Source organism: Dendrobates tinctorius, unplaced genomic scaffold (genome assembly GCF_039654945.1).
Source record: "Dendrobates tinctorius isolate UK_male_01 unplaced genomic scaffold, ASM3965494v1 ptg000249l, whole genome shotgun sequence".
NCBI lineage: Eukaryota > Metazoa > Chordata > Amphibia > Anura > Dendrobatidae > Dendrobates > Dendrobates tinctorius.
The window spans coordinates 1,790,431-1,816,670 of record NW_027361916.1 but is presented as its reverse complement, the minus strand read 5'-3'; the positions used below and the strand labels follow the sequence as shown (position 1 = coordinate 1,816,670).

The following is a 26,240-nucleotide window of genomic DNA, read 5'->3' as shown; positions in this document are numbered from 1 at the left end:
TGAGTGTCATCGTCCTCACCAAAGACGACTCATTAAGAGACTATTTAATATTGGCATATACTCAAGCGAGACTAAACGATAAAAAAAAACTAAAATCATGAATCATGTTATTCTAAACAGTCAGAAATCTAGCCACATATTAGCAGATCCCAAACTTAAAAAATATACTTCGGAAGTTTATAAGCCACTCCAGTGTCAGGAATATATAGTATGAATTTAAATTTACCAAATGGCTGCAATAAAACAATTTAAACATTTAAAGGGGTCTGAATACTTTCCATACCCACTGTATCAGTAAAAATAACTCCTCTTTATTAGGTAAAGTATAAAAGAATTGCGCCATTTTTCGATACCCGTCGCGTCTCCATTTTTCATGATCTCGGGTTGGGTGAGGGCTTATTTTTTGTGTGCCGAGATGACGTTATTAATGGAGATCATTTTGGTGCAGATACCATCTTTTGATCTTTCCTTTTTTGCATTTTAATACAACGCTGCGGCGACCAAAAAAAAAGTAATTCTGGCGTTTTGACATTTTCCTCATTACGCCATTTACCGATCGGGTTATTTCTTTTTTATAGTGATAGATCGGGCGATTCTGAATGCGGCTACAACAAATATGTGTATGTTTGATTTTTTATTGTTTTATTTTGAAAGGGTGATTTGAACTTTTATATTTTTTAAAATATTTTTAAAAACTTTTTTTTTTTACTTTTGGCATTGTGAAGACATACAGCATTGTATCTTAATTAACAAGACAACTATTTTTTAGACGAAGAATAATAGAATGTTATCTGCAGGGCTGTGGAGTCGGTAAGCCAAACCTGCGACTCCGACTCCTCAATTTCCCTTACACCGACTCCGACTCCCACACATATTGCTTATATTTAAGTGAAAAATTTATTGTAGTACAATGTAAACCTCAGAAATTTAATCATTTTTATGATCCAATAATCAAGATATTTATATAGAACAGAATATATATTGGTGTACTACCCGGTTTTCATTCTTTTTGGTACAGATACGATATGGATAGACAGATATGGATAAATGGATAGATAGAGCAGATTTCTAATCTGCTTTTGCTATTGAAAACATCTATGAGCTCAAAAACCTTTCAGGTGATGCAGTTTTTTAAAAAGATGATCAGCTTTTGCAGCTGAAAAACGTATCCTCAAAAAACACAGGAAAAACGCTGTGTGTGAATGTAGCCTTAGATCAGGAATATAACAGCCATTTATAGGACATTTCATAACTTTCCCAAACTCCTATGAAAAAATATTCAGCACATCCTGCATTGAATTACTGTACCCAATTTATTATATATTTTAGGAGTCGGAGTCGCTCCATTTTATACCGACTCCAACTCCGACTCCACCAAAATGAGCACCGACTCCGACTCCACGACTCCGACTCCACAGCCCTGGTTATCTGTATGTTGGCTTTAAATTTAAGTGTTGATTTCTAGTTGGTCAGGAAAACAGACTTTTGTTTGTGTAAGCCGGTAATATTGACTTTTATTGTGCGCTTATCCTTGATCACTACTGATGATTGCTGATATGCTAATTATATATTGTATTATGGAGCCAGTTTGTTGACTTCTAAAGCAGAGAGGGAAAAACTATGCAAATAGTTTAAATAATCAAGTAATGCTATAATAATCTCATCTCCATTCTTACCCTTTATGTAAATACTCAGTGAGGGACACTTGTTAAGTCTAAAAATAGGTTACATGCCTCTGTATAAAGAGACTGAGAGAGAAACAGCCAGAGAGATTCTGCCAAGACATCCATACATCCCAAAAGGACCAGAGACAGGACAGAAGACACAACATCATCACAAGGGACACGGATCTATCATTCTATAGGAAACAACCTAGGGGTTTTCAGCCTTGGTTGGAAGAATACAGATCTGCTCCATTGACCATCACTGAACCATGGATACATTCGGAGGAGCCAGATTGTGATCTTTGGACCAACTGGCCTTGTACCTTGTACGGACTCCATGAACTGTCATCTTCCTACACTTGTTACCTCCTCTCTGTGTGCGTGCCACAGGTGGAGTAGCGAACCTGAAAGATCTGAAGTCACAGCAGCTATTATCCCGGTGGATCAATTCCGGCAGTGACAAGCATAGAGGTCTGCTGGAGACCTCTGGTTGTCATGTCAACCCATCGGTCACCCATGATCACATGATGAGGTCACCAATGGGTGGGATTTCCAGTGCTTGCTGGAAGTGCGCATTAAATGCCACTGTCAGAGGCTGTTAGGGGCCAATGGCAGCTGTTCAAAACAGCTGACATGTGCTGGAAAAGATGTGGGCTCACCGCCGGAGCCCACATCAAAGAGAGGAAGTACATTTACACCCAATGTCAGAAAGGGGTTAAAGGAGATTGTTTTTACAGAGACAGAAGTGGTAATCAATCATGTATACATACAGATAATTACAAAAATACACAGCTTCTAATGGTAAATAGTATAGAGTTACCACAAGAAAATATAATTTGTGTAAACCAGGTGTAGATATAAAAATTCAGGCAAATGTCAAATGTTGTAGCGCCATCTAGTGGCCATGTGCAAAAGTGCCATCATAGAGTAACATGTATCCTAAGAGAGCGTCACTATCAAGGGGGACATGAGATAAGTGCACCGTATTTATTGAGTGTAAGATAAATCCATACATAGATATATGTAACCGGATTGTAGATCTGTCACTGGATATCGGTGTATAAGGGGAATAGATCCTGTGCACTTATAGATGAATAGCTTATATAAAGAGAGGACACGGGGGGCATGTCTGGATGAGGAGCTGAGTGGGCGCAGAGAACGCTAGCTCCGGGCCCCAGCAGCAACTAACGGTGGGGGAAACCCGCAATTCCACTCACCACGACCTCAGACGGGGTCCGGGCACTGATGGGGCGCGTCACGAGGAGCACTGGAGCAGCGCTGGGCAGGATACCGGTCATTTTGCCGGAGCCTGGGAAAATCCAAGATGGCCGCCGCAGCACTCACCATGCGGCCAGCAGCGGTGTGTAGCGCTCTGGGGGGGTCTGATCTCCTGACACCGGGTCAGACCTCACAGGAGAGGGGCATGAGTGCAGCGGAGCAGGCACAGGAGAGATCGGGCAGATCTTCACCCAGGAGCCGGAGAAGCACAAAACACAAGCATATGCACCTGACACAGGGCACCCCTCCACCCCGTCACTGAGGCCACACTGAAGTCCCTGCTGGGAGATCTAAAGCAGGCTATACATAGTGACATTACCTCAGCCTTCACTGCACTACAGAAAGACATTGGGCACATAGGGGACAGAACAGCCTGAGGAGAAGCTGGAGGAGTCACCACAGCCCACAACCACTTATTGGACTCTCATTATGAGGCAGATGAGGAGATCACCGCCCTAAAACTAAAGCTGGCGGATTTGGAGGACCCCTCCATGTGCAACAATCTGCGCTTCAGATGGATACCAGAAAGCGTTACTGCAGACGCGTTGAAGAAGTTCCTAATATTTCTTTACCACACTAGTCTCCGAGGCGGAAGAGCGAGACCTCATAATAGACAGAGCGTACAGGTTCCCCAAACCCAAAAATTCCCCCATTCTGTGCTCAGGGATGTAATTGCCAGGCTTCATTTTTATCATTTTAAAGAAACCATTATAAAAGCTGCAGCGGGCGGACCGGAGCTCCCAGAGGTTCAAGAGCATCATGGTGTTCACCGACCTATCCGCCGTCATCCTGAACAGAAGGCGGGTGTTCTCCACAGCCACGAAGATCCTACGGGACAACAGGATCACGTACAAGTGGGGCTACCCAGTGATCGTCACCAAGAATGGGGTCACACAGGTCCTGACTTCCCCCTGAGAGGCCATGTCTCTGCTGCAGAAGTGGTCGCTGGCGACAGTGGACGAGGATACCAGCTCCCCGCTGAAGAAGATGCCGCCCACCCTGATGAAGGAGTGGACATGAACAAGAGAAGAGAATACAAGACTATTTTTCACCATGGTCTGTGGAGGCACGAGAGGAGAGGTTTTTTTGTTTCTCTTCACCCCCCCCCCACTATATACTGGACAGAGGAGCATATCAGCCCCCAATGCCCCCACTATATACTGGACAGAGGAGCATATCAGCCCCCAATGCCCCCACTATATACTGGATAGAGGAGCATATCAGCCCCCAATGCCCCCACTATATACTGGATAGAGGAGAATATCAGCCCCAATACCCCCACTATATACTGGATAGAGGAGTATATCAGCCCCCAATGCCCCCTCTATATACTGGATAGAGGAGAATATCAGCCCCAATACCCCCCACTATATACTGGATAGAGGAGCATATCAGCCCCCAATACCCCCACTATATACTGGATAGAGGAGTATATCAGCCCCCAATGCCCCCTCTATATACTGGATAGAGGAGAATATCAGCCCCAATACCCCCACTATATACTGGATAGCGGAGCATATCAGCCCCCAATACCCCCACTATATACTGGATAGAGGAGTATATCAGCCCCCAATGCCCCCTCTATATACTGGATAGAGGAGAATATCAGCCCCAACACCCCCCACTATATACTGGATAGCGGAGCATATCAGCCCCCAATACCCCCCACTATATACTGGATAGAGGAGCATATCAGCCCCAATACCCCCCACTATATACTGGATAGAGGAGAATATCAGCCCCCAATACCCCCCACTATATACTGGATAGCGGAGCATATCAGCCCCCAATACCCCCACTATATACTGGATAGCGGAGTATATCAGCCCCCAATGCCCCCACTATATACTGGATAGAGGAGCATATCAGCCCCCAATACCCCCCACTATATACTGGATAGAGGAGTATATCAGCCCCCAATACCCCCACTATATACTGGATAGAGGAGCATATCAGCCCCCAATGCCCCCACTATATACTGGATAGCGGAGCATATCAGCCCCCAATACCCCCCTCTATATACTGGATAGAGGAGCATATCAGCCCCCAATGCCCCCACTATATACTGGATAGAGGAGAATATCAGCCCCAATACCCCCCACTATATACTGGATAGCGGAGCATATCAGCCCCCAATACCCCCCACTATATACTGGATAGAGGAGAATATCAGCCCCCAATACCCCCACTATATACTGGATAGAGGAGCATATCAGCCCCCAATACCCCCCACTATATACTGGATAGAGGAGCATATCAGCCCCCAATACCCCCTCTATATACTGGATAGAGGAGCATATCAGCCCCCAATGCCCCCACTATATACTGGATAGCGGAGCATATCAGCCCCCAATACCCCCTCTATATACTGGATAGAGGAGCATATCAGCCCCCAATGCCCCCACTATATACTGGATAGAGGAGCATATCAGCCCCAATACCCCCCACTATATACTGGATAGAGGAGCATATCAGCCCCCAATACCCCCCACTATATACTGGATAGAGGAGCATATCAGCCCCCAATACCCCCCACTATATACTGGATAGAGGAGCATATCAGCCCCCAATACCCCCCACTATATACTGGATAGAGGAGCATATCAGCCCCCAATGCCCCCACTATATACTGGATAGAGGAGCATATCAGCCCCCAATACCCCCCACTATATACCGGATAGAGGAACATATCAGCCCCCAATGCCCCCACTATATACTGGATAGAGGAGCATATCAGTCCCCAATGCCCCCCACTATATACTGGATAGAGGAGCATATCAGCCCCCAATACCTCCACTATATACTGGATAGAGGAGCATATCAGCCCCCAATACCCCCTCTATATACTGGATAGAGGAGCATATCAGCCCCCAATGCCCCCACTATATACTGGATAGAGGAGCATATCAGCCCCCAATACCCCCCACTATATACCGGATAGAGGAACATATCAGCCCCCAATACCCCCCCACTATATACTGGATAGAGGAGCATATCAGCCCCCAATGCCCCCACTATATACTGGATAGAGGAGCATATCAGCCCCCAATACCCCCCACTATATACTGGATAGAGGAGCATATCAGCCCCCAATGCCCCCACTATATACTGGATAGAGGAGCATATCAGCCCCCAATACCCCCCACTATATACCGGATAGAGGAACATATCAGCCCCCAATACCCCCCACTATATACTGGATAGAGGAGCATATCAGCCTCCAATACCCCCCACTATATACTGGATAGAGGAGCATATCAGTCCCCAGTACCCCCCACTATATACTGGATAGAGGAGCATATCAGCCCCCAATGCCCCCACTATATACTGGACAGAGGAGCATATCAGCCCCCAATGCCCCCACTATATACTGGATAGCGGAGCATATCAGCCCCCAATACCCCCACTATATACTGGATAGAGGAGCATATCAGCCCCCAAAGCCCCCACTATATACTGGATAGAGGAGCATATCAGCCCCCAATACCCCCACTATATACTGGATAGAGGAGCATATCAGCCCCCAATACCCCCACTATATACTGGATAGAGGAGCATATCAGCCCCCAATGCCCCCACTATATACTGGATAGAGGAGCATATCAGCCCCCAATTCCCCCACTATATACTGGATAGAGGAGCATATCCAGGAGATTCACTTAGAACCAAACTCTATTTTTGAAACTGTTACAGTTTTTTCACAAAATTAAAAAAATATGTTTGTTATTCCCCCATTTTTTCCTAATTGTCTAGTGGTGACACATAGATTGTATCTGTAATCTGTACATGGTTCTTCACATTTCCAGCATTAATGTAGAGGGACTGAATAGTCCATTGAGAAGATCCCTTCTATGGAAAGAGGCCAAATCCCTAAAAGCAGATGTATTGTGCGTTCAGGACACCCACCTATATAGCACTGACGCCCCAAGACTGCAGAATAGAAATTTCCCAAATGTCTTTCATTCCCATGCAATTGACTAAAAAGAGGAGTAGTAATCGCGATAAAGAACACCATCACCTTCCTGCTAATCACCAGCGTAGTGGACGACGAGGGCAGATACGTCATCCTAGTCTGCACCATAAATAACAAGACCTACACAATTGTCTCTATTTACGCCCCTAACGCCAAGCAGATTTCATTTCTTAAAGACACCCTGGCGGTAGTAGCAAAGGTTAAAAAAGGCGCCCTGTTAGTCTGCGGGGACTTTACCATCACCCGATGTCCTAACATTGATAAATCGCTACCCCCTCAAAAGAAAGAAAATACCCAATCACTCTCTCAGACCCTCCTAGCGGAAGAACTCTATGATGTCTGGTGGGTTCTACACGCCTCCGAGCAGGATTACACCATCTACTCACACTCCCATAGAGGCGACTCCAGAATTGACCTAATGGTGACAGATAAATGGTTATTACAGGACATCCAAAAGGCCACGATAGGGAACATAACCTGGTCGGACCACGCCCCGGTCAAATTACAGAGGGACACAACTATCCGACATATTCCCCATGGAGAGTAAATAACTACCTAATCACATCCCATAAAATTAGGCCCCAATTTCAGGAAGCATTATCAGAATATTTCACAATTAATAACACACCTGATGTGTCCGTATCTACAGTATGGTGCGCCCACAAGGCCAACATCCGGGGTAAAATAGCATCCCAGAATAAAAAAGCAACACTACGCCAAATAGAGGAAATTAATCAAAACATAGCGCACTAGAAGAGGCACACAAACGTAGCCACACAAACACAATCCTCCAAACATTACAGAAACTAAGGTATGAACTATACCAACTGCTCCAACACAAATACGAGCACAATCTACGGAAAAGTAAAGCCAAATATTACTGGCAGGGAAACAAACGGGCAAAATTTTAGCCAACAAAATCACAGCCAAAATGACCAAAGATTGTCCCACGTACAGGGCGACCAAAAAAATATATAACCCTAAATTGCTAAAATCTTCTCAGAATACTATTCCTCCCTCTGTAATCTGCAGGAAAATACCGCAATACCACAACCCACCCCCCAACTAATAAATGAGTTCTTAAAGAGCGTAAAACTTACTAAAATACCGGAAGACGAATTACACATGTTGAATCAACCAATATCCCAAACAGAAATACAGAAAACCATTAGAGGAATGAAAAATAATAAGTCCCCCGCCCCGACGATCTAACGAGCAAGTACTTCAAAATATTCCAAGATATGACATCAATTTTCCAAAATTTTATCCTTATTTAACTCCCCAAAAAAGATCAATTGATGGCGCATCGTATCCATTGACTGACACCTGAGTATAAGGTTTGCATGGAGGTAGTGAACATATTGTGGCATAGGGCAGCACGGTGGCTCAGTGGTTAGCTGGGGTCCTGGGTTCGAATCCCACCAAGGACAACATCTGCAAGGAGTTTGTATGTTCTCCCCGTGTTTGCGTGGGTTTTCTCCGGGTACTCCGGTTTCCTCCCACACTCTAAAGACATACTGATAGGGAATTTAGATTGTGAGCCTCATCGGGGACAGTGATGAAAATGTGTGCATACTGTAAAGTGCTGCGGAATATGTTAGCGCTATATAAAAATAAAGATTATTTATTAAAGATTATATTGTAAGAACATCGGGCTGAGATTTTCCCTATCCAGGACTCTGTATAGAAGAGGCCATGACACTTTGTCAAAGGCCTTTTTGGCATCGAGACTCATCAGCATTGCAGGTGGCCACAATGCATCTTGAGCCAGGACCGTGGCTGCGACCGCCATGCGAATATTTGCCACACTGCTCTGTCCCTGGCTAAATCCTGTTTGAGCCTCACATAGGAGGCCAGGTAGCAGCATCTGCAGTCAGTTCACCAGGATCCTCACCAAGAGTTTATAGTCGTGGTTGAGGAGTGAGAGTTGGCGATACGATTGTGGCAATAGTGCGTCTCCTGAAGAAAAATCACATCTGGTCGGAATCATTTTATATGTATTAGAACTGCATTTAAGGGTGGTGTTAAGGCCTGCAACGTTCCACGGCAAGAATCATAAGTGCGGTGAGGTGTAAATGGTGTCAGAATCTGATGTGTGGGGTATACTTATCCTGGGTCCTAGGGTGAGGTCAGCACGGTGTGTAGTAGTACGGTGTGTCCATCCCTTTCGGTCCCAAGAAGCCGCAGGCATGAACAGGTATTAAGGGAGGTAACAGAGAACAATAAAAAAATAAACATAGTTAACTTTACAAATCGGTGGTGGGAGCTCGCCGGGAATATACCAGGAGAGCCGTGCCACCACCAAAGAGAACACTCTACAACAGAAACAACAGTCCTCCTAGAGTGAGAAATAACATATAGAGCAGGTTTCATAAATCATCCCACTGTGACGTCTCCATGGCGTTGGAATCTTCTGTATGCCATTGTAGGGAGATGGGCCGGGCCAGTAACATTCCTAATAATACATCCGGTACTACCCCCCCATGGCCAGCTAGGGTTGGTAAATGTTACAATGACATTTCCCAGTGAATGCATTTGTATTGGTTGAAAGCAATGTTAAAGTTGAAAAACGCATCAAAAACGCTGCGTCTGAACATAGCCCAAGTGGCGGAGGAAGATTTTGGTCTGGGGTTAATTATTTTGCCTTATATAAAAGTCATTAACCTGGAAAGGATGTACCTTAACATTTCCCAGCAAAATCCACTTTGAATTCGTTTTTGTATGTTTTTTGTTGCACCGGTAAAAATGGCAAGAAACTCTGACAACATTGTTTACAACTGTGACCTAGGAGTCAGGAATGCTTCCAGGGGTCTTCCCCATGATATTCCCGTGTCATTTGAGCAGTGTTTCAATCATTTTCAGATGTTTTTAGACCTTAAAAAGACCCCCGGGGGGATCGTGGTAAAAATGCTCGGGTCTCCTATAGACTTACATTGGGCTCATTGTTCTGTCCGAGTACCCGAGTATTCCAATTTGCTCGACCCGAGCAATGAGCACCCGAGCATTTTAGTGCTCGCCCATCACTAGCCATAACCAATGTGGACATGTCCAGTTCAATACTGTTGCAATGCTTACCCATAGTAAGGGAGGATAAGATGAACCTACCACGCTCCCCCGACGCACGTTTAGCGTATCAGCTTTCTCAAGAGGAATTGCCATTGGAGTCCTGTCCCATTAGCTATTTAATCTCATCTGCCAATTACAGTGGAGCATGGTTACTGTTGCCCACGTCATTATGATTTGCTTCTACCCACCAACATCATAGCGGCATGCATGTCGGGTAAATCAAACCCAGTGACACCATAGACACGCATGAATCACATAACAGATGACCTGACAGTGCAGAAAGGCATAGGAGCACAGCGTGCATGCGCACATAGGCGGCCATATTTAAGAATTCAGCTGGAAACAGCCATGTATAAGGAGATTGTTCTGGCATAAAAGGCATGGAATCGCATTGTAAGAAAAAAACAGACTTGAAGGAATGGGGAGGGAACAGAATGAAAGCTGCTACCAGGCGCCAATCAATAGGATTATATGCAAATAAAATTGTACAAAGTGCTGAGTGCCAGAGTCAGTGAATAAAAGTTATTAATGTGCACATACATTATGGTAACGACTTGTGGAAATATTAGCAAATAATATGTAAATGAACGAATACTGACACTGTGTGAAAGGGTGTCAGGACAAAGGGAGAAATAATGAGCAGAAAAAAATAAAATATGTGAAAAAACAAAAATGAATAAAAAATAAGAATAAAGTAAAAAGTGAAAATACAAGTACAAGTGAGTGTATGAAGATGAGATACAGTAGATCTGTCAGTTACTGAGCTCAATTCCCTCAATATCCATGGGTGAATGCCATCTGGGCCGGGGGATTTGCCAATGTTCAGTTTGCTCAGACGCTGGCGACCTTCTCTTGTGTTACACTAGCTACAGTAGGGTTCAGTATAACAGCAGTCCAGTATGACTAACCCGATTAATCCCTGTTTTTGGTATAAATTAAATTACGTGTCACACAATTTACCAGTTGGTGCAGTAGATTCTAAGAAAACCACCAGACTCCGCATTCATGATCTGCGGGTTTTTGAGTCTGTGTATTAGAATAATTGAAAGGCGGTGATCACAATAATAGCTGTGTGGAGGTCAATCAGTGAGGGCAATCATTCTGTGAAGAGACAGGTGGGAATCCGATGACCCTTATCTAAGGGTGAGGCCAGGACATGTTGTACATGCATTTCTCCTTGAAAGCCTGAGAAATATGGGTCGCTCGAGACATTGTTCAGAAGAACAGAGTACTTTGATTAAAAAGTTGATTGGAGATGGTAAAACTTATGAAGAAGTGCAGACAATGATCGGCTGTTCAGCTAAAATGATCTCCAATGCTTTACCATGGAAAGCCAAAATAGAGCGACATGGAAGAAAACGGAAGACGACCATTCAAATGGATGGAAGAATAGCCAGAATGGCAAAGGCTCAGCCAATGATCAGCTCCAGGATGATCACAGACAGTCTCACGCTACCTGTGAGGACTGTGACAGAAGACGCCTGTGTGTAATCTCTTACCAAGAAGTCCCCGCAAAATTCCACTGTTAATAAAACACATGTACGGAAGCGGACACAATTTGCCAAAGAAAACATCAACTGGCCTAAAGAGAAATGGAGAAACATTTCATGGACTGATGAAAGTAGAATTGTTCTTTTTGGATCCAAGGGCCACAGACAGTTCATCAGACATCTCCAAACTCTGCACTCTAGCCTCGGCACACTCTGAAGACAGTGACGCATGGTGGTGCCGGCATCATGATATGGGCATGTGTCTCTTACTATGGTCCCGGACCTATTTACCGCACACCAGGGATCATGGACCAGTTTGTATATATTACAATACTTGAAGAGGTCACGTTGCCTTACGCTGAAGAGGATATGTCCTTAAAATGAGTGTTTCACCAAGACAACAACCCTAAACACACCAGTAAACGAGCAAAATCTTGGATCCCATCCAACAAAATTGAGGTTATGGAGAGGCCAGCCCGATCCCCGGACCTCAATCCAATAGAACACTTGTGGGGCGACATCAAAAATGCCGTTTCTGAGGCAAAGCCAACAAATGCCAAAAAATTGTGTGGGATGTAGTCCGAGCATCCTGGGCTGGAATAACAGCTGACAGGGGCCAGAAGTTGGTTTACTCTATGCAACATAGATGTGAAGCCGGTCTAAAAATCTGTGGGTAACAGCTAGTGATGAGCAAATTTGTTTGAAAAATGATTGTCAAACAGAAATTCGACACAAATATGGTGCATTCGGATCTGTGATTAGAAACCCGAGAAAAATTTAAAAAAAATCAAGAAAAATCGGTAACATTCGGTGCAAAGTGCAGGAAAATATTTGCGTTGCCACAAAAATAGTGTGCAGAGCTCAGAGGCGCGGCGTGCTTGTAAGCACAACAGTCAGCCAATCAGGGTGCAGGAAACACAATGTCCTGACACTACGGCTTGTGTCATTGGCTGCTGAAATCACATGTCGCTCTCCATATAAATAGCGGACATCTTGTTTTAGCGCCATTTGTACATTGTAACAGCGCAGAGAGGCTGCTCCTGACGCTGCCACTGTTTACAGCAAGATTTCAGCTATTTAGTTAGGCCGTTGTATATCAGACAGATCGTGTAGCTAGATAGTGTCCAGTGCTGCTGTTACATTTACCTTCCCGCATTTCTTTTTTGGACATTACTGAGGTCCACAGACAAATCCAGCCTTTCACGGCTTCTATTGTGCTCCATGCACGAGTATTGCATTCTAATTCACATGTAGCTAGTGATAAAATATTAAACAGCCTGCTGTGTCCCACCTTGTCATTCAGTGCTGTGGTGATAAAAAAACCTAAGGCACATATAAAAAAAGATTTTTAATTGCAAAAAGTTTGACAGCCCCGCACACATACACACAGCCCCACAGACCACTGCACACAGATACAGCCCCACAGACCACTGCACACAGATACAGCCCCACAGACCACTGCACACAGATACAGCCCCACAGACCACTGCACACAGATACAGCCCCACAGATCACTGCACACAGATACAGCCCCACAGACCACTGCACACAGATACAGCCCCACAGACCACTGCACACAGATACAGCCCCACAGACCACTGCACACATACACACAGCCCCACAGACCACTGCACACAGATACAGCCCCACAGACCACTGCACACAGATACAGCCCCACAGAACACTGCACACAGATACAGCCCCACAGACCACTGCACACAGATACAGCCCCACAGACCACTGCACACAGATACAGTCCCACAGACCACTGCACACAGATACAGCCCCACAGACCACTGCACACAGATACAGCTCAACGGACCACTGCACACAGATACAGCCCCACAGACCACTGCACACAGATACAGCCCCACAGACCACTGCACACAGATACAGCCCCACAGACCACTGCACACATACACACAGCCCCACAGACCACTGCACACAGATACAGCCCCACAGACCACTGCACAGAGATACAGTCCCACAGACCACTGCACACAGATACAGCCCCACAGACCACTGCACACAGATACAGCCCCACAGACCACTGCACACAGATACAGCCCCACAGACCACTGCACACAGATACAGTCCCACAGACCACTGCACACAGATACAGCCCCACAGACCACTGCACACAGATACAGCCCCACAGACCACTGCACACAGATACAGCCCCACAGATCACTGCACACAGATACAGCCCCACAGACCACTGCACACAGATACAGCCCCACAGACTGCCGCACACAGATACAGCCCCACAGACTGCCGCACACAGATACATCCCCACAGACCACTGCACACAGATACAGCCCCACAGACCACTGCACACAGATACAGCCCCACAGACCACTGCACACAGATACAGCCCCACAGACCACTGCACACAGATACAGCCCCACAGACCACCTCCGTCACACACATTCTCTGCCCATTAGACTTACATTGAACTCGCTACGAGTACCCGAGTATCAGGAGCTACTCACTAATCCCTATCACTGACCTGTGTGAATACCTCTCTAAGGTTGATGTCTGCATTCCTGGGTGAATGTGGACACCTCTGTCAGCAATGCCTGCATTTATGGGTAAGTAGTGACCTGCTGTAATTAAAATCACCACCTGGTGGAGGGCGGAGTGCTCGGTCAGTAAGCTAATATACGAGACAAAAAAAACTGACTGGCACATCCAGACTAGTGTGAATAGGTGTATACCAAGAGGAGCTACCCCAATATACAATATACAAAGAAAGGTTGCACTCTATCATGCTTAAGCATGTCAATGTGGAATATGTGAAATTTGACATATTCCACATTGACATGCTTTAGCATGATAGAGTGCAACCTTTCTTTGTATACTTTGCCTGCTCCAGTCACGCAAGTTGTGTGCTCATTTCTGCCATTCGCACCCCTCTCATCGACTTGCATTGATACACGGTGGAATTCCACCCTGCACATGTTGCGGCGACTGTGGCAGCAGCAACAAGCCCTGACGCAGTATGTCATGTCGTATAGCCTGGGCCAACACAGTATGCAGATGGCGCATGTCACATTTACAGAGTGCACACAGATTAAGGACCTCTGGACCCTTCTGCACAGTTTTGAAATGGCTACTAAGATGGTTATCACTGATGCCACCATCATCAGCATCACTATTCTGGTCATCTATATGCTGGAGTAGACTGAATAGCCAGCGGGAAGAGATGGTGGTCCCAGAAGAAGAGGAGGAAGCAGAGGAGGATGCAGAAGGGATAATATTGTCTTTAAATTCAAGACTGTCACCACACAGGTGGGTGCCAAGGGAGGGTGGATTACTGTGATCGATGAAGGCTGGTGATAACAGACAAGCTGTTATTGAAGGGGCAAGATCCAAGGAACAAATGGAGGAGAAAGAGGTGATGGGCGAGTAACTGTCTGTTGTTCGTGGTTGGAGGGATGGGATGGAGGAAATGAGCCTCATTGTTACCCAGCCACCAACACAGCATGGGCTTTGGGCTTAGACCTCATGGTAGAGCCCGACATATGAGTGCCTTCTTGCTGCACTATATGCAACATGATCCCCGTATAGTTATGATTAGGAATAATGCTGACTGCTGGGTTGCCACTTTATTAGATACACGTTATAAAACCAAATTTTGCCAGATGGTTCGCACCCTAGAAAGGGAACAGCGAATGCTGGAGTATTGAAACACGCTTTTACACAACCTTAGGAGAGCTTTTCCCCAAGACAGCAGTGAATCACACCGTTCGCATCGCAGCTGTAGACTTCCAACCTCCGGACCGTCAATTCTTCAACGCCAAAACATTAGCAGCAGCGGTGGAAGTAGAAGAAGCAATTTCTGTGAGTCCTTTGACACTTTTTTAGGCCAACGCATAACGTGGGTTACTTGATTACGTATTTTACCCAAAATATTAACTAATACCTCTCATATTTTTTATGTGTTTCTTGCACTTTATTTTTCAGGGTGCAGTTGGGCCCATTCGGTCTTGTAAACTGTGGTGTCTGTTCACATTGGATGCATTTGGATGGCGCTAGGCAGCCCGCCTGATCTAATAGTATGGGTGTAACTAATAGGCTGCTAACCTGGATGCTGTGCATTCCCATTGTGTGAACAGCGCCGCATACAAGTCTTCATTGTGCATTAATATACCAAGCAACCGCCCCTCCATACATTGGTAGGTTGTGAGCGGTTGTCTCATCGGTATTCTTGCACCTGTGTTGCCCCCATCCTAACTATATGGGCCCACTCACCCTGACAGTGCATTTGTTTGGAGGTCTGGGCAGGTCGGCATCTCTGCTTTTAGATGTGGTTTTGAACATTTGACTGAATTTTTATATCTACACATGATTTACACAAATTATATTTTCTTGTCTTAACTCTATACTATTTCACATTAGAAGCTGTGTATTTTTGTATTTATTTGTATGTATACATGATTGATTACCACTTCTGTCTCTGTAAAAACAATCCCCTTTAACCCCTTTCTGACATTGGGTGTAAATGTACGCTGATATCAGACTCCCTCCTTTTGATGTGGGCTCCGGCGCTGAGCCCACATCTTTTCTCGCACATGATGGGCCAGAAACCCCGCACTTCAGTGACCCTGTCACATGATCGCGGGTCACCGATGGGTTGGTATGACAACCAGAGGTCTCCAGCAGACCTCTATGGTTGTCACTGCCGGATCCTATGAGCGCTGCCCAGTGGTTGGCGCTCATAGCAAGTGAGCAACTCTGCTACATACAGGTGATCTGATCATTGCTTGTATGTAGCAGAGCTGATCGGGTTATAGCAGCTTCTAGCCTCACATTGAGACTATTGAAGCATGCCTGTGAAGACATGGGGTGGTCAGCGCGCACCCCGGTCTGCTGGCCGAAACGACATGGATCAGAGATCCTCCCACCGAACGCAGGCTCTCCCTTTAACATGGGCATAACGCTACTCAGACAACACACAGTGAGGGTAATGCAGTGTGGCAATGCTTTATTGTACCACAAAACAGGCAGAAAACACATAGAACAGTCCCAGCAAAATACCCAGCAGAGTGCACATTACTTAGTCTCACACTTCCGCTGATTCGCTCTCAGGGTCGCTACCCCACCTGTGGCACGCACAGAGATGAGGTAACGACAAGCGTAGGAAGATGACAATCCATTCAGTCATAGAATCATAGAATCATAGAGTTGGAAGGGACCTCCTGGGCCATCTGGTCCAACCCCATGCTCAAAGCAGGATTCGCTATATCGTCCCAGTCAGATGTCTGTTCAGCCTCTGTTTGAAGACTTCCATTGAAGGAGAACTCACCACTTCTCGTGGCAGCCTGTTCCACTCATTGATCACTCTGTCATAAAGTTTTTTCTAATATCTAATCTGTGTCTCCTCCCATTCAGTTTCATCCCATTGCTTCTAGTCTTTCCTTGTGCAAATGAGAATAAAGTTGATCCTTCTACAATGTGACAGCCCTTTAGATATTTGTAGACAGCTATTAAGTCTCCTCTCAGTCTTCTCTTTTGCAAACTAAACATTCCCAAATCCTGCAACCTTTCCTCATAAGACAGGGTTTGCAGACTGGTCACCATTCTGGTTGCTCTTTTCTGAACTTGCTCCAGTTTGTTGATGTCTGTTTTAAAATGTGGTGCCCAAAACTGGACACAATATTCCAGATGAGGTCTGACCAAAGAGGAGTAGAGGGCAATAATGACTTCACGTGATCTAGACTGTATGCTTCAGTTAATACATCCTAGAATTGCATTTGCCTTTTTTGCTGCTGCATCACACTGTTGACTCATATTCAGTCTGTGATCTATTAGTATACCCAAGTCTTTTTCACATGTGCTGTCACTTAGCCCTATTCCTCCCATTCTGTATATGCTTTTTTCATTTTTATTGCCCAGATGTAGTACTTTGCATTTCTCCCTGTTAAAAACCATTCTGTTAGTTGCTGCCCACTTCTCCAGTTTATTTATATCTTTTTGAATCCTCTCTCTCTCTTCTCTAGTATTAGCTATCCCTCCTAGCTTTGTGTCATCAGCAAATTTAATCAGTTTACCCTCAATTCCTTCATCTACATCGTTGATAAAGATGTTAAACAATACAGGGCCCAGGACAGAGCCCTGTGGTACCCCACTTGAGACATTCTTCCAACTGGATGTGCAGCCACTTACGACCACCAAGGTAAAAGGCCAGTTGATCCGAGGATCACAACCTGGCTTCTCCAAACGTATCCATGGTTCAACGATAGTCAATGGAGCAGATCTGTATTCTTCCAACCGAGGCTGAAAACCCCTAGGTTGTTTCCTACCGAATGATAGATCTGAGTCCCTCGTGATGTAAAAACTATACGAAGTATATAGTTTTAAGTCTGGGGTCTGCCGATATGTGGCTAGTTTTCTGTTTCAGATAACATGATTTTAATTTTTTTTTGTCCGGTCTCGCTTGAATATATGTCAATATTAAATAGTCACCTGATGACGCCTTTGGTGAGGACAATGAAAGCAGTAGAAATAAGAGGCTTGGAGAGTGAGTGTGTTTACATCACCTCATCCTATATACTGAATTGTGGGGTATATGTTTTTTTTCTATTAGTCACCTTCTGACTAACATTCAGGGGGTGAATTAAGGGTATAGTTTTCCATTTGGAATTAATAAAGTTTAGTTTTATCCTTTTTTCAGCATACATGAGGAATGACAAGAGACAACCCATTTAAGAAAATTTAATTTTGGTTAAAACTATTCCAACATTATGAACATAAAAAAGGCTTCTCCCCTATGTGACGTTTCTGATGTTTATTAACAGCTGATTTCCAAGTAAAATATTGACTACATTAAGAAAATGAAAAAGGCTTCTCCCCTGTGTAACTGCTCTGATGTCTAACAAGAAGCGCTTTCCATTCAAAATATTTCCCACATTCTGAACAGGAAAAAGGCTTCTCCCCTGTGTAAGTTCTCTGTTGAGGTGGCTCAGTGTTAGTCCCTGGGTTCAACTCCCATCAAGGACAACATCTGCAAGGAGTTTGTATGTTCTCCCCATGTTTGCGTGGGTTTCGTCCCACATTCCAAAGACATACTGTTAGGGAATTTAATTTGTGAGCCCCATTGGAGACAGTGATGATAATGTGTGCAAACTGTAAAGGGCTGCGGAATAGGTTAGCGCTATATAAAAAGAAAGATTATTATTAGTAGTAAGATTCCATTTCTGTTAATACATTTCCCACATTATGAACAGGAAAAATGGCTTCTCTGATGTGATCAAGATTTATTTTCCATTAAACATAAAGGAAGTTTCTCCCCTCTGTGAGTTATTTGGTGTGGAACAAGACTCCCTTTCTGGTTAAAAATTGTTCAACATTCTGAACATGAAAAAGGCTTCTCCCCTGGTGAGTTCTCTGGTGCCTAACACAATCTGATTTAGTGCAAAAACATTTCCCACATTCTGAACATGAAAAAGGCTTCTCTCCTGTGTGAGTTCTCTGGTGCCTAACACAATCTGATTTAGTGCAAAAACATTTCCCACATTCTGAACATGAAAAAGGCTTCTCCCCTGTGTGAGTTTTATGGTGATTAACCAAATCTGATTTCTGGTTAAAACATTTCCCACATTCTGAACAGGAAAAAGGCTTCTCCCTTGTGTGAGTTTTATGGTGATTAACCAATTGTGATTTCCAGTTAAAACATTTCCCACATTCTGAACAGGAAAAAGGCTTCTCCCCTGTGTGAGTTCTCTGGTGTCTAACAAAATGTGATTTAAGTGCAAAACATTTCCCACATTCTGAACAGGAAAAAGGCTTCTCCCCTGTGTGAGTTCTATGGTGATTAACCAAATCTGATTTCTGGATAAAACATTTCCCACATTCTGAACAGGAAAAAGGCTTCTCCCCTGTGTGAGTTCTATAGTGAGTAATCAGATCTGATTTCTGGTTAAAACATTTCCCACATTCTGAACAGGAAAAAGGCTTCTCCCCTGTGTGAGTTCTCTGATGAGTAACAAAATGTGATTTCTGTATAAAACATTTCCCACATTCTGAACAGGAAAAAGGCTTCTCCCCTGTGTGAGTTCTATGGTGATTAACCAAATCTGATTTCAGTGTAAAACATTTCCCACATTCTGAACAGGAAAAAGGCTTCTCCCCTGTGTGAGTTCTATGATGATTAACCAAATTTGATTTCAGTGTAAACCATTTCCTACATTCTGAACAGGAAAAAGGCTTCTCCCCTGTGTGAGTTCTATGGTGATTAACCAAATCTGATTTCCATGTAAAACATTTCCCACATTCTGAACATGAGAATGACTTTTTTGCTTTAGGAGCGGTTTGTTTTTTAACCCTCCGTCAGGCGCAATATAGATTCTCCTCAGTTCATGCGCAATGTGCCTGACAAGCACAGGTCAGAAAACCACCTATAGTAGCTACATATTTCAATTTCAGGACTATAGAAGTAGTCAGTGACCTTCATAGGAATGTATTAAAAGAGATTACACCAAATCAGATGCAAAAAAACCCATTTATTAACCATAAACTTATTAAAACTAAAAGTACCACTTTTCGGTAGTACCGCCAAATAGGCTCCAGTTATCTTTACTTAACTATTGCTTAAATATAAAATTATGGAAAAAAATTAAAGGATATTGCACTTAGATGTTACTTAATTATTTTCTACTCATCTTCAGTGGTTTCAATTGCAGCAGAAGATCATCGAAACGGAGGCAACGGATCAGGACTTTGAATCGTTTCAGATTCATCACAAGGCTGAATTTTTCGATGCCATCACCGTCTGTCCCCCACAGCTCCTCCAAACTTTGGCTATTTGCTCTGAAAGCACCAGCTAGGTATAACAAGCCAATAAATGCCTTGAGTTCAATCACATCAGTGTTTTTGATGTCCCTCTCTCTGGAGAATTGCTCTTTGATTGTGTCAATATACTGGTTAGTGAACCGAACAATAGTTTTCAACATGCTATCTGTAATTAGATTACTCCAACATTCCACTGCAGTTTTAGCTTTTCTAGCACTTCCAATAACTCCAGGAAGGTGTGTAATAATATTGTGGGATTCTCTGCGCTGTTTGTTCTTGGGTGCCTTTTTGTTCCACTTTGTATTTTTATCTTTGCCCAAATAATAAGCTAGATCTGTGTCTGTTTCCTCTGTATCAGTGTCATCACCATCCTGCTCTGTTCCAGAATCAGTGTTACATTCTGCTACCTCATCTTCAGATGAAATGTCACTAGATTCCTCTAAATCCTCAGTTACTGCTGGTTCTTCCTCATCATCTTCTAACAAAAAAATCTTCATTTCTTCTAAATGAAGGGGTTTAGATGAATCATACTGTTTTCTGGCCATTGCAGCAGAAAATCTGAAGCAAGAGAGAAAGAGTATGTGTTAGGGCGCAATGTGCCTTAGAAGCCACCCTCCTTTTGTCTAAGAAAACAGTACTTATGTACACTAACTTAGCATTAATCCTTCATAAAACAAGCTAAATACACAATCGTGATGAATAAAAAAAGAAAATACTAACCTTTCAATTTGTGTTGAAATCAGGCGCAATGTGCCTGAGAAGCCAAAGTGTTGATATCTGCTCACTAGAAGGTCTGCTGAGTCACTGTGATATCAGTTTCACAGAGCCTGTAGAGTCAGGAGATAACTAGGAGGGGTGGGGTTTTCTGATAAGTGGGCAAGGAGAGAGAAGTGAAACTAATTACTGTGTGCCTGTCAGATCTATTGCGCCTGACGGAGGGTTAATGCCTCTTTTGTGACATTGCTTTCCCTTATTACTCAGTAATGAATCAGAATATGGGACCTGTTTCATAGGATCAGATGACAGATCTTTGCTGTGAATGGATGATGATATATCTGGAGTAATAGCAATCACTTCAGTTGTATCTTGTAGGAGCTCAAGATCATCAGATTTAAAAATTGAAGATGTCAGCTGTCCCTCTGATCTCCTGGTACAGTCATCTGCTAAGATAAAAAACAATTATTTATTAATAAAATATCCTTTAGTTTCATATTTTTGAACATTTCTACTTAAACTGTCCATAAAAATGGCAAGCTATGTAAAAAACTTTAATTATTTACCAAGACATTGACTGTTCACAGTCTAATAGAAAACCTTGTTGGATGAACCAGTAGTGTGTGGTGTTCAACTGTTTGTATTCGATAATTGGGAGGCAGAATGAACAAAGAAACGAATCAATGTTATGTAGACGAAAATAATACCAATTCTCATCTCACAAAAAACAAGTCCCCACTCAGGTCCATCATCTGTCAATGGAGAAACAGAGTTTCCCACACTATTAGTGGCTCAAAGGCTGTTGAAAAGCAACAAGGTTTCTATAAACCAATCCAGCAAAATCCGCTCTCACTTCGGAGTCTTGCAGTGTGCGCAAACAACATCTAGGATCCCTGTAATTAGCAATATTATAGTGAGAAGAATCCACTTAATTTTTGGTGTGTGTCTCCTGGAGCACAATCTGGGCACTATGTTCTGGGTAAGAAAATGGCAAATGTGTAATTTTCACTCCAACATCCACTGCATGTTAATTTCCGGAAAGTTGCTGTAGAGTCAAAATATTCACTCCTCCTACACACGTGGTCAAAATTGTTGGTACCCGTTGTTTAATGAAACCCACAATGGTCACAGATATAACTTTAATCTGATAAAAGTAATAATTAAAAAATCTATGAAAATGAACAACTGAAAGTCAGACATTGCTTTTCAGCCATGCTTCCACAGAATTTAAAATAAATAAAACTCATGAAATAGGCCTGGACAGAAATGATGGTTCCCTTAACTAAAATATTTTATTGCACAACCCTTGGAGGCAATTGTTGAAATAAACTGATTCCTGTAGCTGTCAATGAGACTTCTGCACCTCTCGACAGGTATTTTGGCCCACTCTTCAAGAGCAACTACTTCAGTTGTCTCGTGTTTGAAGGTTGCCTTTTCCAGACGGCATGTTCCAGCTCTTTCCAAAGATGCTCATTAGGATTTAGGTTAGGGCTCATAGAAGGCCACTTCAGAATAGTCCAATATTTTCCTCTTAGCCACTCTTGCATGTTTTTAGCTGTGTATTGTGTGTCATTATCCTGTATGACATGCGACTGAGACCAAGCTATCTGACATTGGGCAGCACATTTCTCTCTAGAATCCCTTGCTACTCTTGAGATTTCATTGTACGATGGAGATTCTAGACACCCTGTGCCAGATGCAGCAAAACAGCCCCATAACATAACAGAGCCTCCTCTATGTTTCACAGTAGGGACAGTGTTCTTTTTGTGATATGCTTCATTTTTCCATCTGAGAACATAGAGCTGACGTGCCTTGCCAGAAAGTTCCATTTTTGTCTCATCTGTCCATAGGACATTCTCCCAGAGGCTTTGTAGCTTGTCAACATGTAGTTTAGCAAATTCCAGTCTGATTTTTTTTCAACAATGGTGTCCTCCTTGGTCGTCTCCCATGAAGTCCACTTTGGCTCATACAACGACGGATGGTGTGATCTGACACTGATGTTCCTTGAGCTTCAAGTTCACCTTTAATATGTTTACAAGTTTTTCTGGGCTCTTTTGTTACCATTCATATTATCTGTCTCTTTGATTTGTCATCAATTTTCCTCCTGCAGCCACGTCCAGGGAGGTTGGGTACAGTCCTATGGATATTAAATTTCTGAATAATATGTGCAACTTTAGTCACAGAAACATGAAGCTGCTTGGAGATGGTCTTATAACTTTTACCTGTAACATGTTTGTCTATAATTTTCTTTCTAATCTCCTGAGACAACTCTTTCCTTCGCTTCCTCTGGTCCATGTTGAGTGTGATACACACCATGTCACCACACAGCACAGTGAGTATCTGTAGCCTCTATACAGGCCACTCACTGATTCCAGGATTGTAGACACCTGTGATGATAATTAGTGGACACACTGCGATTTACACATTCTGTGGAAGCTTGGTTGAAAAGCAATGTCTGACTTTCATTTGTTCATTTTCATAGATTTTTTTATTTATTATTACTTTTGTCAGATTCAAGTTATTTCTGTGACCATTGTGGGTTTTTCTGTCATTAAACGAGGGGTACCAACAATTTTGACCCCGTGTGTATAGATTATAACCCTCAGTGAATTAATTTATAACATGGAATCACTTTATGGGGATTTCGACTATTCTGGTTTTCTGTCATTTAGTTATATTAGGGATTCTGCATATGGTGTGTCCAATCTCATCTGGGATCTGTTCCTGCTGTCCAGCTGGAGTAATCTGCTCCCTACTTCAGCCAATTGGAAAGTACCACACCCTACTAAAGCGCAAAGCACATGGTCGGAATCTGCCAGACACAGCGCTGTTCTCCTCTGGTTCAGTCCTCTGTGCTCAGCTTGCGGATTAAAAAAACTGGAGTCTGAACTGAGAAAGTAAGTTAATGTGTATGCACAATGTAAGTGCATATTAACACATGGCCATTAACCAGAGAAAAAAAAAAGCAAAAAACACAATTATCCTAAACTAAAAAGTAAAAAATAAACTGCAAATAATGCATGTTTTACTTTTTAGTTTAGGATATTTGTGTTTTTTGCTTTTTGTTTTCAGCTTGCGGCTTGTGTGTTTGTTTCCTGCTGTGACTGTGGCCCGTTTACTGACTACTCTTGTGTCTTCTGATTCTGTCCTTCTAGTTCTGACCCAGCTACCTGACTATTCTTCTTGCCATCTAACACCACAGAATAGCAGGTAACACCATGGTCCAAGCCTAGGGGTCCCAGTGTATGTCCAGATTCCATGTAATGGTGTTAAAGGACAATGAGCAAGGCAATCCTTGGGATATGGAAAGCAGAGAAGATAGAGCCAAGCATGTTCATGGTGGACATCTTTTGAGCTGCCAGGTGACCATGAACAGTGCTCCCAATACATTGTGTCTGCAAACTATTCCAGCTAGATCTGCATTCAAATAGCTAAATGGCGCTCCTTCCCTTCTGAACACTGCCATGTGCCCAGACAGTAGTGTACAACCGTATGTAGGGTATAGTGCGAAGCTGGAAAATAATCTGTAAGATCCATCTGTTTCCTATTATCCTTTGTGAATAATTCCAAACTTACCACCACATAAAGTGACACACGTCAGATATTAATAATGGGGCCTGATTAAGAACACAAAACTGGCTGCAGGAAGAGGTTAAATCAGAGGATTTTGGACACTACTGTAATCAAACACTGTGACTATAGACAATAACATCTACTGAAATGATCAAACTCCACAGTCTCCATCAGTAATAAATGAGCAGCTAGTGGTGAAACCTCTCTGGGTAATTAGAGTATGGGGCTCGGTGACGTCACAATCTAAACTATCGTAAGCTCCAATATTTTCTGTCAGATGAGTTTCATGGAGAAATATTACACATTTATAGAGAACTGTGTATAATAGTGCAGAGCTGAGATGTCTTAAAGGGAACCTGTCAGCAGGATTGTGCTCAGTAACCTACAGACACTGTCAGGTCACCGCCGTTATACTGATTACAATGATACCTGGTGATGAAATCCGTCTTGTGGTTGTTGTGTAATCTGTATTTGTTGTTTTCAGTTAATGAGATTCTCGTGCTCTGGGGCGGGGCTGTAAGCGGGGCTTTATGTTGTGCTCTGATTACATATTCCTCTGTATTGGCTTATGACATGTTGTTGATCCCTCACTGACCCGCCCCCATTATTACATAATGCATATAATAGCATTGATATTATTGTTGATAATGCCTATAATATTGTGGCTATTGTGAGGCTTAGAAAAAAAATTACATCCAGCAAAATGTCATCAGCGGCGCCTGCGTAGTAGCCTCTATCTCTTACTTATAGATACTACTGCGCAGGCGCCACCATCGCCGGTGACATTTTGCTGGATGTAATACAGATTAATATGTAATCAGAGCACCACATAAAGCACATAATACCTTTCTTCAAGTGATTTTCTATCTTGTCAGCACATTCTACGTACGCTGTCATTTGGCTTTATAGTCACAGATCTGGGCAGGTAACGGTCAGTGTCTCCTAATGTGAAGGAGAGAATGGCTACTGAAATCAATTATTAAACCTTATATAAGTCAGTTCAGATATGGTGTACCAAGATGGCGTCTGTGTCTTCAGACAACACCCTGGAAGGAATCCTTGGAATGCAGAAGCTGAGATACTGGATACCATATATGGAAGTGAAGGTGAATGGACCTATCATAGACTGACACTGGCTACTGAGAAGATTGTGTGACACCTATTTACTGTCTCTGTCTTGAGAATACACTTCAGTTGTGTGCAAGCCTTTGCTGAGAAAGGAGTAGACATTTAACTCTGTGTCCGGTATGACTCTTTAAGTGCACACTCGGCCTATATTGGGTCAGGTACAAGCAATCATATAGATCTTGCTTTAAGGGATCACCCTCACACTAATCCCAGGGAGTAGGTGGATCCTCCAGGTTGTAAGTCCTATAGAAAAGGGCTTTCAATGCCCAAAGTCATTTGAACATTTTTGGTTGGAGGAGAATGTTGTGGTCTAGAGGCAAAATGGTGATCATGGTAATATGGCCGGACTACACCACCGATAAAGCAGCCACAGCCGGTGACTGAGAGGAATCTGTGACTTCTCTGCATTCAGTGGTCACTACTCACCTGGGTAGTCATATGTGGGAATCTCCTCTTTACACCGCTCATCATCTCTCACATATGTCTCTGTAGGATTAATATGGGTCAGATCTTCACCCTGAAACAAATATTGTGAAAGTCACAGACAGATGGAGAAGTCCC

At 43.4% G+C, this 26,240-nt stretch overlaps 1 protein-coding gene across 1 annotated transcript in view; it reads right to left on the bottom strand.

Moving 5' to 3' along the window:
* Window positions 1-26,240, bottom strand: part of LOC141063315 (uncharacterized) — a 169,489-nt gene that overhangs the window by 57,648 nt on the left and 85,601 nt on the right. Inside the window, 1 exon segment of the mRNA XM_073557368.1 lies at window positions 18,777-19,663. Coding sequence (XP_073413469.1) covers window positions 18,777-19,663 — 887 coding nt within the window.